At 40.4% G+C, this 16694-nt stretch overlaps 1 protein-coding gene across 2 annotated transcripts in view; it reads left to right on the forward strand.

Moving 5' to 3' along the window:
- The window catches only part of TMEM255B (transmembrane protein 255B), a 68168-nt gene that overhangs the window by 36982 nt on the left and 14492 nt on the right, over positions 1-16694 (forward strand). For both annotated transcript variants that reach the window (XM_054070972.1, XM_054070983.1), the window contains exons 5-7: positions 9373-9453; positions 13351-13436; positions 15595-15754. In XM_054070972.1, coding sequence (XP_053926947.1) covers positions 9373-9453; positions 13351-13436; positions 15595-15754 — 327 coding nt within the window. The remainder of the gene's footprint in view (positions 1-9372; positions 9454-13350; positions 13437-15594; positions 15755-16694) is intronic.

A 16694-nucleotide genomic window follows, 5' to 3' on the forward strand; every position in this document is an offset into this window, starting at 1 on the left:
AATCAGAGCTTATTGAAACATGTGTTGATACATTCTGAAAGTTCACACTTTTAATATATTTATTTAGTCTTTGATGAGAAATTGCAAGTTTTAAAAAGTATGTTTTTAAGATATCATAGTTTAAATAATTGGTTTACTGAAACTGTCTAGAGTTTCTTTGCGTGTATGCCTCAGTGCAGTTCTCTGCACACTCTCAGCCAGCAGTATATCCAGTGGCTTCTTTGCCTCTGGACCTCTGAACACCATGTGTTTGGACGTCTCTGATCTCCTGAAATGCATGGGAGCTTCAAAATGACAAGCCAGTGGAGATGGGGAAAAGCTTTTTGTACCTGAACAATCAAGGGACGCATGGTTCATTTCACTACTTGTTCAGACCATCTTAATTTTATAACTTATGTCCTTCCATTCCTCCTGGGGCTTCTCTCGTGGACTTTTTACTCTCTTATATTTTGAGGCCCAGCGCTGCAGTCCCTTTCATTTGGACAAGCCCTGTCAGCCTGGCCTCTAGCATGCTGTGATGTGTGTTGTTGGGGATCTTCCCTTTACAGGGGTGATAGGGAGCTTTGGTGGCAAATTGCTAGGCATAAACACCTATTTTCTGTGTGCTTTCTGCTCAATAAATAACGTAAAATTTTCATACATAAAGTTGTTATTATATTACTTAGATTAGAATGGGGATGTTTAAAGCTCTCTGTCAGTGGTGTTCCACACTCTAAAAATTAAAAGCACATTAAGCCTCCAGCATTTTATTTGAATATGTAGATATTCAATATATGTATTGCTCAACTAAATGCATTTAATACAGCCTCTTTTTCTTCTCTTTAATGTAAAATAAATCCAAAAGAGTATTATATATATAAACCCACTACATTTCAGTCAGCAAGATATTCGGTATTTTGTATGCGTAAAGGTTAGTGTCTTGCAAAATGACGTTTCTTGCAGTAATATACGAGACACATATTTTGTACATATTCTGATAGCATTAAGGCAAAAGGGGGATATGGGTTGCATTTCATGTATTTCAGTTACATTACCAGAAGCAGAATAAACAGCTCTTGCGTTCTTGTGGAAAAGTTAATTACTCACATGGTACAACATCATTATAATCAAGACAGAGCAATCAGTTCATAGAACAAACCCTATAATCAAGGTAATGTAATCAATGTAAGTAATCAACTATAATAAGAAATTAAATATGTAACTGCATCAAGCAATAACTAAAATTACAGCCTTGAATAATATCAGCTAATTGCATCATTAGCAGCTTGTGTGAAAGCCAATGGTAAATCTAAGTTTTTAACTGTAAAATAGCTGTTGCAGGTATTATGGGAAAGTCTGCAGCCTCATGCTGAGAGATATTAGCTAGAAAACCTTGACTAGAGAAAAGAAGTCATTCCAGTGCCAAGCTTGGATTTGCCAGAGGTCTGGAATATTAGGGCAGGAGTGGGCTTCCTCACTGGAGCCTTGTGTGGTCCCAGCTCCCCAGTACAGCCAGAACAACTGCCTCTGGTGACATACTGGTATGCAGCACGGCAGCTCTCAGGCAGACACGCACAATGTCACTCAGAGCTCTGCACACATCTCTTTTCTTCCTCCCACCACCTACACCTGCACCAGCTAAAGGCACCAGGACTGCTGAACCTCCATGGGGATGTGCATGGGAATCAGCTCCTGCTTTTTCTACTTGTCCGCCTCCACTACATATGTTGGTGAAGGCTGATGGGCCTCCTGACTTTGTGTCAGGGGGAGTGTGGCCAAAAGTCATTGAAAGAAAAAAAAAAAAACTATTTGAAGAAGATTTATCCTCTTATAGTAGAACTATATCCATCTGAGAACAGACCTGTCTGTCCACATCAAGAATAGACCTGCCTGTGCACATCCTCTAGCAATGGGGCAGCTCTGGCATCTGGAGGCTTTTTGTTTGACTTTAGCATTACTACTAGGTCGGAAATCTCCTCCTAGTAAAGGAGAGAGAAACTGAGCCTACCACTACAAAATATTTTAAATAGAAGAAAAATTACTGAGGAAATACAAAGTGAGACATATCCGTGTATGTGTGTTTTTCAGCCATGACAGTATATAGATACTCCGAGTACTTGCTGGTTTGAAAGATCTGAAATGAATATCTACTGTCTCAAGCATTAAGAGAAGAGGATTCTGTAGGATTTAGTCATTCAAATTAAATAGAAATTCTAAAAAGAGCCCCTGGAATGCACAGTGCAAAGTAAATCTGGTTTGTGAGAGTAAAGAAGTGTTTAAGCCCCACCAGCTGCTTTTCCTATTTTCAGCTGTAGTTTGGTTATTTCAGCGTAGCAGACAAGACAGGCAGGGTCCCTAGGCTGGAGCTCAGCATTTCTGGAAGAAGATTAGCTCCTAAGTTAAGTTCATGCAGGACAGATGGAACAAGCACTAGAAATGGTAAGTCTAGAGTAAAGCTTTCAGAATTACTTTCATGGCGTGACCTCACACAAAGGGTGTAAACAAATTCTGGTGCATCTGCCTCCTATTTATACAAAACTGGGAATGTGTTATTTGCATGAGGGAATCACTACTGTCTTGTAGTTACAGTAGGAGTGTGGCATGGACAGAAGCATCGTGTCCCTCTGTCTCATTCTACATCACTTTGAAGGGTTGTTCAGCTGTAGATTTGGGAACTACTGACTTTTAAGGCATGGGCAATACATATAGAAACTGAATCAATGTACACTAGCCAAGCTTGCAGCTTAGATCAAAAGAACATCTAAAAGCCTAGTTCTAGGGCTTATAACTTATCAATATCAGCTAATTATTGACTGAATTTTGAAAACATAACAAAAAATTTGAAAATACTCAGATTTTTGTTCAACAGAGTGTTCCTGATGGTCTGGTGCATTGGAGCCCTTGGCAGCAGCATAACTTCAGGGCTAGGCTGCTACACAGGTGTAGGACTCTGGGAGTCACGAAATGGCTTGCTCTTTTTTTTTTAAGCACTTACGCTTCCAAATTCCAGCCAGCACACACTGTGAACTCCCTGACAGCCCGAGGCTTTCTATGTTACTAGTCAAGAGGACAAAACACAGAGGAAAAAGTCAGAAACAAGCACTGGTATCACAGGGGAGGAAAACTGCTCAAATGCAGAAATGGAAAAACTTGGAGGCCCATTTGATGAAAAAAAACTAAACTGATACTTGGATTCAAAAGCTGATTATGAGCCTGGTAGCAATGAGATAAAAGCTGTTAATAAGTCTAGAAAAGTCTATGTGCATAGTCAAAAAGTGAAGCTGATAGGAGTTGTAATAGAATAATAGAACTATTTAGGCTGGAAAACACCTTTAAGATCATAGAGTCCAACTGTAAATTTAGCACTGCCAAGTCCACCAGTACAATTAATTTTCTTCTGATAACTGTACTTTCTCAACTTCCTCAATTTCTAATAAAATTAAGGGGGGTTATTTATTTGTTTATTTACTTTTTTTGTTGTTGTTGTTTTACAATTCCTGTCTTTCAGGCATCTCTCCATGGTGTTCAGGACTTTATTTTCTAACATCTGAACTTCCTTTCAGTGTCACAGTTTTTTAAAACCTGAAGTTCTGTTGCAATCACAGCATTCAGATTGTTGTCAGCCAAATGCTTACTGCCTATTTATATATGGTTTGAGTTCCTTATTGAATGAGAGAGCCAAAGATGCAGTGACTGGTTCAAGTATCAGCCCCTTTAATATCCCTGGCACTGACTGACAGAGCACATGTTTTGAACCCGATGTGGTAAAGGCCAGGAGTTGATGCCTGACACTCCCATAAGGGCAGTCCCTGATTTTGAAGGTAGAGAAGAGAAGCCAAATGAGTCCCATGGTGGTGTTGGGCAGCCCCAGGGCATTAGACTGTCCAAGGAGGCACATTTTTCTACGGGAGCAAATGTTCCACCCTGCCCAGAGGCTCTTGCAGTTGGGCAGTGACTCTTCCCTTCCTAGTTTCTCTCTGAAATGCAGAAGTTATGAAAATAATGCCATTACTCCACAGAAATAAATTTTGATGAAGCATACAAGGAATAGTATATTAATAGCTATCTGTAAGATATGAGCAAAAAAAAAATAACAACTCATGGATTATGGGTAAGGCATTTTGTTGGTCCACCAGGTAGATGAATATTCTTTAGCAACAAGAGAAGATATTGATCTGTAAGAAACTAGCCAGTTTAAAATGGTTATTGTAATTAGTTTATTTTCTTTTCCATCAGTTGATGTGGGTTCAATATTTGGAAATCTGAATTGGGAGAGTTTGAGTTGGTATTATTTCTGCTCTTTACTTAAAATAGTGAAATTATGAAAGGTAAATTGTTTTCTTAAAGCTTCTTCTGCTCCAGAAGTTGCAAATTTAAAACTGAATTGCATGTTTATCTGCCAATGAGTAAAAGCTCAAAACAATTACCAAAAAAACCCACTCTTGTTTCTGATTCCAGAAGGTATAATAATGTGCTTTATGTGGGATTTGCAAGGGTAGGGACCAAACAGAAGTATAAGATGCTTTATTTCTTAAAGTTGATACCCCCTCACTGCAGTATGGAAGATAGCGATCTGTGTCTTATGCTCATATATTCCTTAATACCCATCTTGTCACAGCCAATATGGAAGCTGTTCATAAGACCTTAAAAATGCACATTATTTCATTGGTTTTTGTGAGTGAAAGCACAAAGATGTTTGTATTTAAATCAGTCCTATGAACGCCTAGGATCTTCCAGCAGTGGTCTTCCTCAGGTGACACCCATCTCATCGAGAATGTTGTTGAAAAAGACTGAGAAACAGTGCTTGGTCAGAGGGAGACAGGAATGACAAAAGGTCTGTAGCATTTCCTCATATTATTTGTACAGAATGGGATCCAGTCAGCTTTAGCTTGGGTGCCCAGACAGTGATCCAGTTTGCCTGCTTTCCCAGACTCCTAGTATGTTGGCACCTTCTTTCATGAGTTTCTTCTGGTTTTGGTCTGAAAGCTCTTGGGTCTGTATGCTCCCAGGTACCATGTGGTCTCAGTGTGAGGCAGACATAGGTACACATGTTCCATCTATCCACCCAGAAAAGCATAAAAACTAGTTGCTGATACAATCTGTTTTGTTCATATTGCTTGCTTGCTTTGAGAAATTTAGTGGAGACCCTGGTCTTGAAGGGAGTGATAATCTCCAGAACACCCAGCAGTTGGCAGAGGGCTGAGTTGGCACTGGTAGGTTGTGTTTTGATTTGCTTTTAGAATTAAAGTTGAAAAATCTTGTCAGCTCCCTCTCCTATTCATTGCTAGCTGTGCTGTAGATTAAAAAGACCTACAAAAATGTTGTAGGAAGAAAACAGAAAATGAGAAACTTCAATTTAATGAGCCACTAAAAACACTAAGTCTGGTTTTGGACTCTTTAATTTTATCTATATTCATCTTTTACATGTGCCCAGGACCATTCTGTGGTTCCCAGGCCAACTGGCATGGTTAAGCCCACATCCTTACTCTTAAAGTCCTTTAGAGGCAGCAAGGCAATGTCCAAATTACTTGCTGGGAATGGTTCTTGGCCTATGCTAATTTCCGAACTGTGGCCAGAAATTATTTTGGAAGAGTGATAAGTTGCCTAGGCCAAAGCCACCGCAGGCACAGTTCTAACAACTTAATGGGCTAGTTCATCGAGTTTCAGACCTCAGAATGTTCTCTGGCACTGATTAATCCACACTTCTGTCAATGCTGCCATGGAAGCAAAGACTAAATAAACACTGTAATTGGAAAAAAATAGCCCTCACTATACTATTATTTCATTAAATTATTAACCATGTTTTGTGTCTGTAAAATATGGTATAAATTTCAGTCAACACAGCTCAGGTTGTATCTCAGTTTTCAGAAAGTGGACTTACACATAAGGGAGATGGAATTTTCACTGTGTTATCCAAAATATATGTCTTCTCCAAGGAAACAAAAACTGGAATAGAAAAATCTACTTTCCATACCTCACTTAAGAGGCATATAACCTCCTCCCCCACAGACATTGTATGGAATCTGCCAAATATACTGTTCAAAGAATATTTTCCTCACACAAATAACATGTTGCAATGCTCCCACCATCAAAGAGAATGGGGCCTTTATTCCATGCTCTTATAAGAAAGCAACCAACAAAACCTTCTATATTTGGACCAGATCTTCTCTTTCTTGGCATAAAGCCTTCCCTCTTAGTCATCTATTCATCACTCCCAGCTTCTAACGCACATGCAAACAAAATATTAAAATAAAAACTATGCAAGAATAGGGAGAATTGCGGTTTGCTCTGTAATTGCTTTCAAGACCGGGCAATTCTGATCTGCCTGAAGTTAAAGGGAATTACTGGGTTTTTTTGACACCTCTGAAAATGTATGACTAGTATTGGGTGTTGTAGGAGCCATGAGAGTCAAATCCCAGAAGCTCATGGGTGGACTTCAGTAGCCCAATCTTAATCTATTTCAGCTCAATTCAGCAGCAAGCTGCCTTTTGACTTCAGCACATCACGTTTTCATACTGAGTGCCACAAATTCAAAAGTATTTTCCAGCACAACTTATTATGTGATCAAATTTTACCAGGAACTTCCTCAACCACTATTATTGGAACGCAGCTTTGCAATACTTCCCACTGATGTGTAATATTAATATATTAACAAATAATAAGTTATGCATTCCCCTTCTCTGCTTTTTTTTTTTAGTAACTCTAACTGGAAATGGACATATGGGTAAGATCTGCTGTTTGGAGCTCCGCTAACATACACAGAGGACAAACACCAATAGACTGGCAAAAAGTGGAGGAATTCTGTATAAATCTGTAGTTGCATACGTGGGTTATTTACTGACATAAAGGACAAATGTCTGGATTTCATGCAATCCTTCTGCGCACTGGAAAAGACAATTTCTTAGCTATTTGTGCTTGGGTTTGTTGTGGTTATTTGTTATCTGTGTTAACACAGAGCTTAAGAGTGGTAGTCATCTTTTCTGCCCTATGCTTGCATATTCAGGTCTTTTTATTATATGTAGAAGTAGCTCTGTCTCTACCACTATTGCTATAAGCAGTGATATCAAGCAGAATCAAAGACTGGTAGGTATCATTTAGTCATACACAGTCACAAGCACACTTATGACTGAAAAAGGTGGGAAAGCTATGTGAGCCTGGAGATCGGAGTCAAGGTGGAGGTCTTTCTGTACTCGATGAAGGCAGATTAGACAGCTCTCTTACTGTGTTAGTGTGCTAATATCCTGTGGTAGGTTTTGACATTCTTCACAAAATCACAGCCGCTGAGACTGGGCAGCACTTCTGGAGGTTGTCTAATCCAACCTCTCTTACTCAGAGCAGTGCCAACTATAGCAGGTTGCTTAGAACTGTGTGTCTCCAAGGATGAAGACTTCACAGCTACTCTGGGAAACCTGTTCCAGTGTTTAATCACCCATAGAGTAAAAACTTTCTTCTTCTGTTTGATTGGAATTTCCTGTATGTCAGTTTTTGGTTTTGACTCTTGCCGTTTTCCTGGGCACCACTGAGAACTGTCTGACTCCATCTCCTTAACTCACCCCATCAGGTACTGATACAGATTGATAAGGTACACCCGAGCCTTCTCTTCTCTAGGCTGAACAGTCCCAGCTCTCTGAGCTTCTTCTCTTATGACAGATGCTCCAGTCTGTTAATTATCTTCACGGTCCTTTCCCGTACTTGCTCTAGCATATCTATGTCTGTCTCATACTGGGAATCCCAGCACTGGACCCAGCATTCCAGATATGTCTCACCAGTTCTGAGTAGAGAGGAAGGATCTCCTCTCTGCACCTGCTGATGATGCTTTTCTGCATGCAGACAAGGATCCTACTGGCCTGTCATAAGGACACATTGCTAGCACAGCAACTAGAATCCTGCTAGTCCTCCCAATCAGATCTGTCCCTGGAAGCCATAGCTAAAGGCTAATGTTTTCACAGGCCTATGGAAGAATGTTGTCCTAATTCAAGACATAGCATATGGTTTGTGTGGGACTTGCTTTTTCTCTAGAGAAGGAGAGTTACTGAGGTGGTTTTTTTCTTACACTCGTGCAATACAAGTAATTTTTTTTTGGATGCAGGAAGCTAACTTTTCCCTAACCCTTAGGAGTTGGTGTCCAAACTTCCTTGGGTTTGCCAGAGTAATCAGAAAAGCAAACAAGCTGCTGGATGAGCTTGATTCATTGACCTGTCTGCATTCCTGCCTAGCTCTGTATTTTTACTGATTATGCATTTTAGGTCAGCAGATTTATACAGTTCACGCTTCACTGTCCAACAAGCATGGACTACTCAGAAGTTATCTTAAGTAGTACAGATCTTTCTGCAGTTTCTGGATTATTCCTGGGTGGGTCATAAAGCTGTAAAACACAGTAAAAGTTATTCAGCACATATTATTCAGATTTCTGTTAACAACTTAAGTAGTCCTTTGCTTCAAAGTTAGCATGGAAAGAGGAGATGGCACATAACGGGTTTCCATCTTTTCTCTCATAAGTGGTCTGAGAGACATACTGGAGAGCACCTGAGTGCTTTTGAAGGCACAGATCATGACTTAGGACTAGATAAGCGACATCCCACACTTTGATTTGGGATAGACATTAGATCACAGAGAACTCTTCAGTTATCAAATCCTCCCTAGGCAAACTTGCTGAGGTGTGCACCCTCTAGCCTTTGAGTGGCCATTCACCAAGTTTGGAAACATACTACTTTAACCTGGCCAAGGATATTTCATTGTGTTCTTCCTTTATATCCATTTGTAGGAACTGTTACAAGCAAAATATGAAATATGAGCAATGAATGCATCTTTTGCAATAAGCATAGGAAGATAGGCAAAACCAAACTTCTCCTTTATGCCTTCATTTCTTCATTATTCTTTTGGTTTACTTTTGGAGTTTGCAATGTGTTGTAGTAAGTGGAATGCTTAAGGTATTAGCTATTTTAATTTGTTTTCACTGTTGACATGGTTGAAGTCCTCTAAAAAGAAACTCACATATCTTGAAGAGAAATAGCTAAGTAATTCTTTGTGCTAACTAAGAAACTGTACCAGGAAAAAGAGTGACTGGACTGTTGTCATAGAGCGGTACCATTTGACATCAGGGGAGGAAGTAATTAAATGACAGGGGCGGTGTTGTTGTAAAAGAGGTGATGGGTGCAGAGAAAAATAAATGATACTCACTCAGCTTAGTGGCAGGATGAGGAAGGAAAATATAACCCTGAGGAGAGCCGTTCTAGAAAGAAAGGCAACAAAGGGGTGTGTGAGCGACTTCACTAAGTGCATTGGCTTCAGCTCCACAGAGATGTAAGCTTCTGCCATGGGGACGTGGGACATGGTGCCTTCACAGTTCCTCCAGACTGAGTACTTTTTTTTTGGCTGTTTTTCTCTTTACAGGAACCCAGACCTTTGTATAACAAAAGGTGCCAGTTTTATTCAAGTGGAACAGGATTCCTATATGATACCTATCAGACAGAGGTAAAGAAACTCACCTAATGACACATTCATTTCTGCTGTGCTTTGAGGGGCCGGGGAGGAGGGAGGAAAGTGTTTGAGAGCACATCTGTGCACATAGGTCATGAGTTGATAGAAACCTTACTGTTTTTTAACTCACACAAGTCAATTCCCTCTTGTCAAAGCCTCTCATGATTGCAAATCATTACAGCTGAGGGTTCGAGTCATCATCAGTGTTTCTATCCAGTACATTACTCTGCAACCGGAATGATTTTTAGTCCATCTATTCTGTATAATATCTGCCTGGGATGTATTTGTCACATAGACATCTTCTTAAGGAGATTAAGAAGAGTGGAATAGGAAGCATGTAAATGAATCCACTTGTATTGTCCAGAAGACTTCAGTTCTTTTCTGTATTTATCCAGCACCAGCCAAGAATGTCAATGGTTTGAATGCAGTTTTTTATAATCTCAATGACATTAACATGGTAAGAAAATTACCCATACCCAAATGGCTAGCATCCCGAGAAGTCCAGATTTAGTTTCTTTTCCTATTTTTTATTTTATTATTATAGGAAATTGGTAGGAATGAAAAGAAAATCAAGTAGAGCAGGACTGAGAAGGGCTAAACAGTGGTATAGCTTACAAGGAGCCATAGGCCTTCATCACCATTCTTTCCATGGCTTAGAAAAAGTTATGGCGAATGTTACCATTAATAATTCTGGATAGCTTAGCAAAGTATATTATCAGGTTAAACAGCTAATACTCCTTAAATCTTGCTGCTAGGGCACCCTGTTGTTCATTTAAGGAAATGTATGACACAAATATTTCATTGACTTCCTTGCGTAAAGAGCTACCCAGACAAACTTATGATCTGTGACAACACCCTTTCCTGTAAGTTTTACTCCATCATATTCTAAAGTGTGTATGCACACTCAGACACAGATATGGCCCAATAAAAGCTTCTCTTCCCTGTGATAAGCAAGCAATAAGCACGTAAAAAACATGTAATAAGCATGGACATCACACTGACCACAACTCACTGCAGGTGACCCCAGCCTCTGACTTCTGGCCAAACAGATTTCCCCAGCTCTGCAGATTCTAGTAATGTGTAAAGTTGAGCTACCCAGAGCACCTTGCTTTATTTTGGCAAAAAAACCCTGTACTTTTAAAAAGCGTAGTTAGTTTGTAATAACATTTTTGTCTGTTTGTCTGCTGATCTAGATTCAGCATGTGCTAATTCAGAGTTAACGATACATGGCATTCAAACTTGGCTTTTGCTTTTCCAAAGTTAGCCAGCTAGTGAGGAGGGAACATGCGCAGCATGCCAGGCAAACACCTAACCAGGAAGGCACGTTGTTTACTGAGTGCAAGGTTCCTTTTGATTGCCATTGCTAGCCTACGAGTGGTCTTTAGCTCATGTAGTTTGCCCGTTTCAATTCTTTTTGATGAAAGCAGAAAGGTTTGGTTTTCTTGCAATTAACTATGAGATGAGAACATGTCTTCAGCTGGTGCTGAGGGGATTGACAAACACAAACAGCCAGAATATCAAAAAGGTACATCTGGTCACTGAAATGAAATAATAGGTTTTGACATGCAGCATACCCACACTTGCTTATACCACATAGTAATTTGTTTATTTTTGTTTATTCACTGTCCTCCTAAATAGGAGTGTCTTGCTCTTTGCATATTTTAAAAGTGCAGTGATAAAAATAGGCAACTATAGTAACACCCTTGGCCAATAATTTAATATGTCCTGTAGCCTAGAAGCAGATAAAAATATATTTAAGATCTTGCCAATCTCCCTCTTTTGTGCTCTTAGGTTTCTACAGTAAAGAGGAGCAAACAGGCCTTATTGATGCTTGGAGAGGAGAAAACTACTTTTATTTCCTATCAGAGGTGTCCCCAAAGCCATGCATCCAAACGAACCTCCTTTTTAGCAGCCCACTCCATCTTGTGAAACCCTCTGATCCCAATCATGCACGTTTAATGGGAAAAGGGTATTTTAACTATGCAGGTCCCAGGCCACTTTGACCACATGAGGGGGTCAAAACCAAAGTCTTAAGTTCCAACCAGTGTAAAATCACAAAGGCATCCCAACAAAATGGTTGTGGTAGTAGATGCATTGGCACACTCTGCTCCGGGACTGGTTTTCAAACTGCTTTGAGAAGTAGGCAGGTGAGATGTTTTGGTCACTTCTGAGCTGGATCTTGATTAAGCTGATATAGATGTTGACAGTAGAATGCTCCTCTTCTGCAGTGAATTGCAGCTCAGGCTGAAGACAGCTGTAGCTGAATGTGACTTCAGGACAACAAAGCCTTTCTGTGAAGTTCCAATAAGTTCAGACACAAAAGAACAAGGTTGATGAAATGAGGTCCTATGTCAGGGTGAGATATTCTTGTGGCAAGTAAGATGTGTATGTATCAAACTGTGAGCTCCATTTCCAGATAGCACCCTAGACTGAGACTGTCCTTTTATAACTTAACTTTCTAGCTAGAAAAGCTGTTTTGTATGAAACACAAACTACAGGTACAGCCTTGTCCTGGGCAGCAAAGCAATCCCAAGACATCATTTTAACTTCTTTTTAACTTTTAGATTTATCATCCTTGCAACTTTCACTGCTCAAGCAAATTCTGCTAATGACAACAAGTCTCAGACCAGATGCAAGATGAGATTTTTCTGGTGCTGATTTTTTATGTGTAAAGGCTTTCCATTTTGCTGGGAATAAACACAAGTGTATAGACTCATTAACAGTGGCAGTTTTCACACTAAAAATGATTTACAGATCCAAAATTAAGGAGCTGAGAAACATGGCTTAACGTCCTCTGTGGATACTATCCTACAGGCTTAAACATTCATGTCGGGACTGTCTGACAGAAGCTTTTCAACAGCAGGCACGTATTCCTAAACATGCTCCTTCTACTTTTCCATTGGAAGGAATTTTCCATTCAATAATGCATTTTATTTGCATTTTGCAGACAAATTACTTCTCAGTGGTTACAGTATATTTTTCCTATAAAAACTATAGAAAGAGTGTATTTTCTGACTTAGTAGCTTTTAAAATCTGACAGTTCTCCAGGATTTCAAAGTCAATAAGCTAAAAATCTCAGGGGTAAAAACATGCCTTGCATATAAAATATTTCACTTAGTCTGTAGAGCCAAATAAAAGTGATTAATGCTTACTGCACTTAAGAAGACATTACAATGATTTCTTATCTAGATGGAGAGTAGCTTACATGTGCCTACCTTTATTATTCTAACGTCTGCCCACCTCTCCAATCTCTGCTTACACAAACTAACCTTTTCCGTTTTCTCTTCAAGAGCCTGAGGTAAACAGTACTTATTTGCTGGAGTGCTTGGATCTTTTCTGAGCAGTTTTTGTTTCTAGATTTGGGAATTGTTCTTCTTATTGTTCCCAATTATCTTCTTCTTCAGGAGGGTGTTACTGAAAGGAGACAGCTCCCATTTATTGGAAACTGATCAGATAAACTGGTTTCTTTGTCTGTTTTCCCCACTGTAACAGACTGTTAGTTTTATCCAGTTCAGTGGCTTGCTATGGTGCATCTCTCAGGACCGATGGGATCCACATCTTGCTGCTGCAGACTGAATCTCAACAAAATAGCACCAGGCAGTGCAGCGAAGTGCTTGAAACCTCTGGCAACCCTGGCTGCAGGCTGGTGTTGGCTCTGGGCACCATAGTGCAATTGCCCAACACTCCGGGGCTCCTGTCGTAAATGAAACTCCTGGGAGCTCAGGGACATCCTCCTGCCCTGCAGTCATGGATTTTGGAATCACAAAATCTTTCTGCACAACAATAAATAAAACCTGATGCTGCAGTAGCTGCTTCTTTGGAGTCAGTGGAACGATTCACACATTGCAGTGATACACTGAGAATAAAAGTCAGTCTCTTCTTTTTTGGCAGGTGACATGCTATACCTTAAACAGCAACTGCCAGCTGAAAGTAAAAAGTAACACATGCTATTGCTGTGACCTGTACAACTGTGAGAAGTAAGTACCTCTGTATGGTCGGTGACCTCCTTGGTTGTTTGTCCCTCCTCTGAAATGATAATGGGCAGGGGGGTTGCTCTTAGGCCTGGAGAAGAAACACAAAGGGCTTGTATACTGTGAAAACCAGTCCCTCTGTGACTGAAGTCCTGATGTCAGCAGAGAAGAGGTCAGGGGTTACATATTAGTGTTGGCATTATTTCAGTTTCATTGTCTTTAAAGTGGTCCATAATCTTTTTGCTGTGTGATCAAAACTGTGTGATCAGTAAGTCATTGCCCTGTCAAGATTTACTGTTGATCTTGCAATGTGTTTTTCCCATTAGATTTAATGAATCCTCTTTTTTTCTACCAGATTGGGGGAAACCAATAGGAACACAGGTGTCCATGAACAGAGATCATGTTGTAGGCATATGCAGAGTTCTTTTGTTAGCAACAGCCTCTGTAGCCGTAAGAATTTGCTAAATTGTCATAGGATAGATACAGAGGTTCTTGTGTTTTCTGAAACTGTCCATTCGACTTCATCGATACCAAAACATGAGATTGCAGAAGCTAAGAGAGGAAATACCTGGATATGCTTACAAAGATCAGCTGAAGGTTAGCACAGGATTACTATGCAGTGATTTAACAGGAGAGAAAAAGGTGGTTAGGAAAACTACATCACAGAAAAATCCAAGGTTTTATAAGGATGAAATGAACTTCCACAACTGACTGGGCACCTGGCACATAGAGATTTCAACTGCAAGCAGCATAATGTCTTGCCAAGAAACTGGGGAGGATTTCTCAGAGCAGATCTTCTGCCTGACTCACTCTGCACACTTCAATATAATCTTATGCTGCTCTCCCTTTGCAGCCCCTGCAACCCTCTACAGTTCACCCACAGTCACATTTCCTTCTTTCCCTCTACACAATTCTCATCTCTCTTCCTTCCTACATCTCCTGGTTTGTTTTGGTTTCAGCAGCCCTAAATAATCCCAGTCCTCTGTAAGCCTTGGCTGGTGTGCTGCCAGACATGAACACTTTAGGGGCAGGAGAATGAGGATGGCACAAGGCTTCCACACAAGGCTTCTGCATAAAAGAGTAGCTCTTGCTCAGATCCCAACTCAACTAGAGAAGCAAAATGAAATTTGGGACTTGAGGGAAGTAATCTATGTATGCGTATTTCTTATGCACACAAGAAATACAAAGTGAGTGCCATCGTCAGCAACCCACAGTGGTCATTTTGTGGCACTGGCATGGATAAATGCAGAGTGAAAACCAGTCTTGCCGCTGTACTTGGCCGTTGCAGTACATAGGATGGCTACAGAGAAGCAGGAGACACAGTCAAACAAAGTGACTTGGTGTTGGCCATGCAACAGACCTATACACAGGCGGGACTCAACTCAGATTTTCTCACCCTCATAGCAGCTGAAGCTATGGGTTTTTTAGTTAAGCAATGCCTGGGCTCGTGATAGGGACCAAGTGAACTCAACAGTAGCAGATCTGGAAAGAACTGCAGGAAACTGTGGTTTCAAATTTTCAGTAGGATATTTCTGACATTCAGCAAGACAATGAGGATTGACTTCACAACATGCCTAATTTACAATAACCAGTGCAGTGTAAAGATAAAACCAAACAATTATTACTGGATAGTACAATCCATAATGCAAAGGCACAACTTTAGACTGTACTGTGTTGCATCTTTTAATTCAGAACCGCAGACACCATAAACAAATGTAGCCAGGTGGCAAAATCTCCTTTCCTGTGGCTGAATTAATGCTTTAGCAACTTGCCTTTCCCTCTGTTAGCAGATTTCCAAGTGAGCTGGGAAAAAAAAAGCACTACTAAGTATGCTTTAGCTGGTAGCTAAATGACAAGGACAGCATCCATACGACAGGATTATGCCTGTGTTCAGAGATCCTCAGAAAAAAAAAAAGGTGCACACCACCAGTCAGCCAAACTAGGATTGGTATTAGTTGGACCAGGTTTAATGTTGGCATTAGCAGACCAAATTTTTGTCTACAGTAGAGCTTTCTCCAATTCATCTGAGCAATGTTCAGTGGGAACATGGGTGAAGCGGTTTGCCAAAGAGGGAAGTAAGCAGGAGGGATTCAGATTCTCTGGTGCTATGTATTACATGCAAAACCATTCCAACAGCAGTCACATTGTCTGCATTCCCTTTCAGTGCAGAGCAGTCCTCCAGCTACTATGAATTTCTCGGCGTGAGCAGCTGTCAGGACGTGGTTCACCTGTATAGGCTGCTGTGGTCCTCAACAGTCCTCAACATCATTGGTTTGTTTCTGGGGATTATTACAGCAGCCATTCTTGGGGCATTTAAAGACATGGTAAGGCTCAGTCTTTTGCCTTCTGTGAACACCTCTGTGCTTGTTGGAATCAAGTAGATTAAACCCAAGGAAGCATAAGTGTATAAAAAAGGCACTTTAAACCTGTTTCCTGTGTGATCTGGGAGTCTGGAGTCATGTCTTTAGGCTAAGCTGTTGCCAGCTGCTCGCAGCTAAGTAGGTCAAGCCTGGTCAAATGCATGAATGGAAGGGAAAAAAATATGCGCCTGTGTGAACAGATGCTGGCAATTCACTCGCTGGTATCTTTTTTTTCTTCTAATTCAGCACTGAAGGTGGGGCCCAGTTTAAGGATGCTAGTTTGTAGCTAATACGTAAAACTGGGGTCCTAGGTGTGGCTATTTAACTTTAGGTAGCTCTTTTCCCAAGAATAGGGATTAACTCTGAAGTACCAGTCAAGTTTATTTAAACAGTTATATTCAAGTCACATTAGTCTCCTCTTTCATTTCACTAAGGAATGCCACCCTCCAAGTGCTTTCTATGCCACACCAACATGTTGTGCTGATGTGCACCAGTGCACTCAGAAGAGGTGTTGTGCTAGAGGTGATTCTGTAATACAGCGTAATACAGTATCTCTGTCTAGATTTTATGACATGTTAAAAGGGTGAAGTAGCTGTTCTGGGATTATCACTGTCCGTGGTCACGTTTAAAGCAGTGTGTGAAGACCAAGTGGCTCCTGATTTACTGGGCATTCATGAGGGGTAGATGATCCTAGCCCAAAGACCTTCCAAACTAAATGAGGAGTGGGGATGGAGGTGAAATGCAGGAGCCAAAGGGAGATGTGATAACAGCACGGGTCATTTTAGATCCTTGATATCTCTGGTGACTATTACAGAGAAGAAACGTAAACAGAAAGACAAATGAAAAAAAAAGAAAGAAAGAGAAGATCAGGTCCCATAGACTTATATATGTTTAGGTTCCTTAG

This window comes from Cuculus canorus, chromosome 1, assembly GCF_017976375.1.
Source record: "Cuculus canorus isolate bCucCan1 chromosome 1, bCucCan1.pri, whole genome shotgun sequence".
In the NCBI taxonomy this organism is placed as follows: Eukaryota; Metazoa; Chordata; class Aves; order Cuculiformes; family Cuculidae; genus Cuculus; species Cuculus canorus.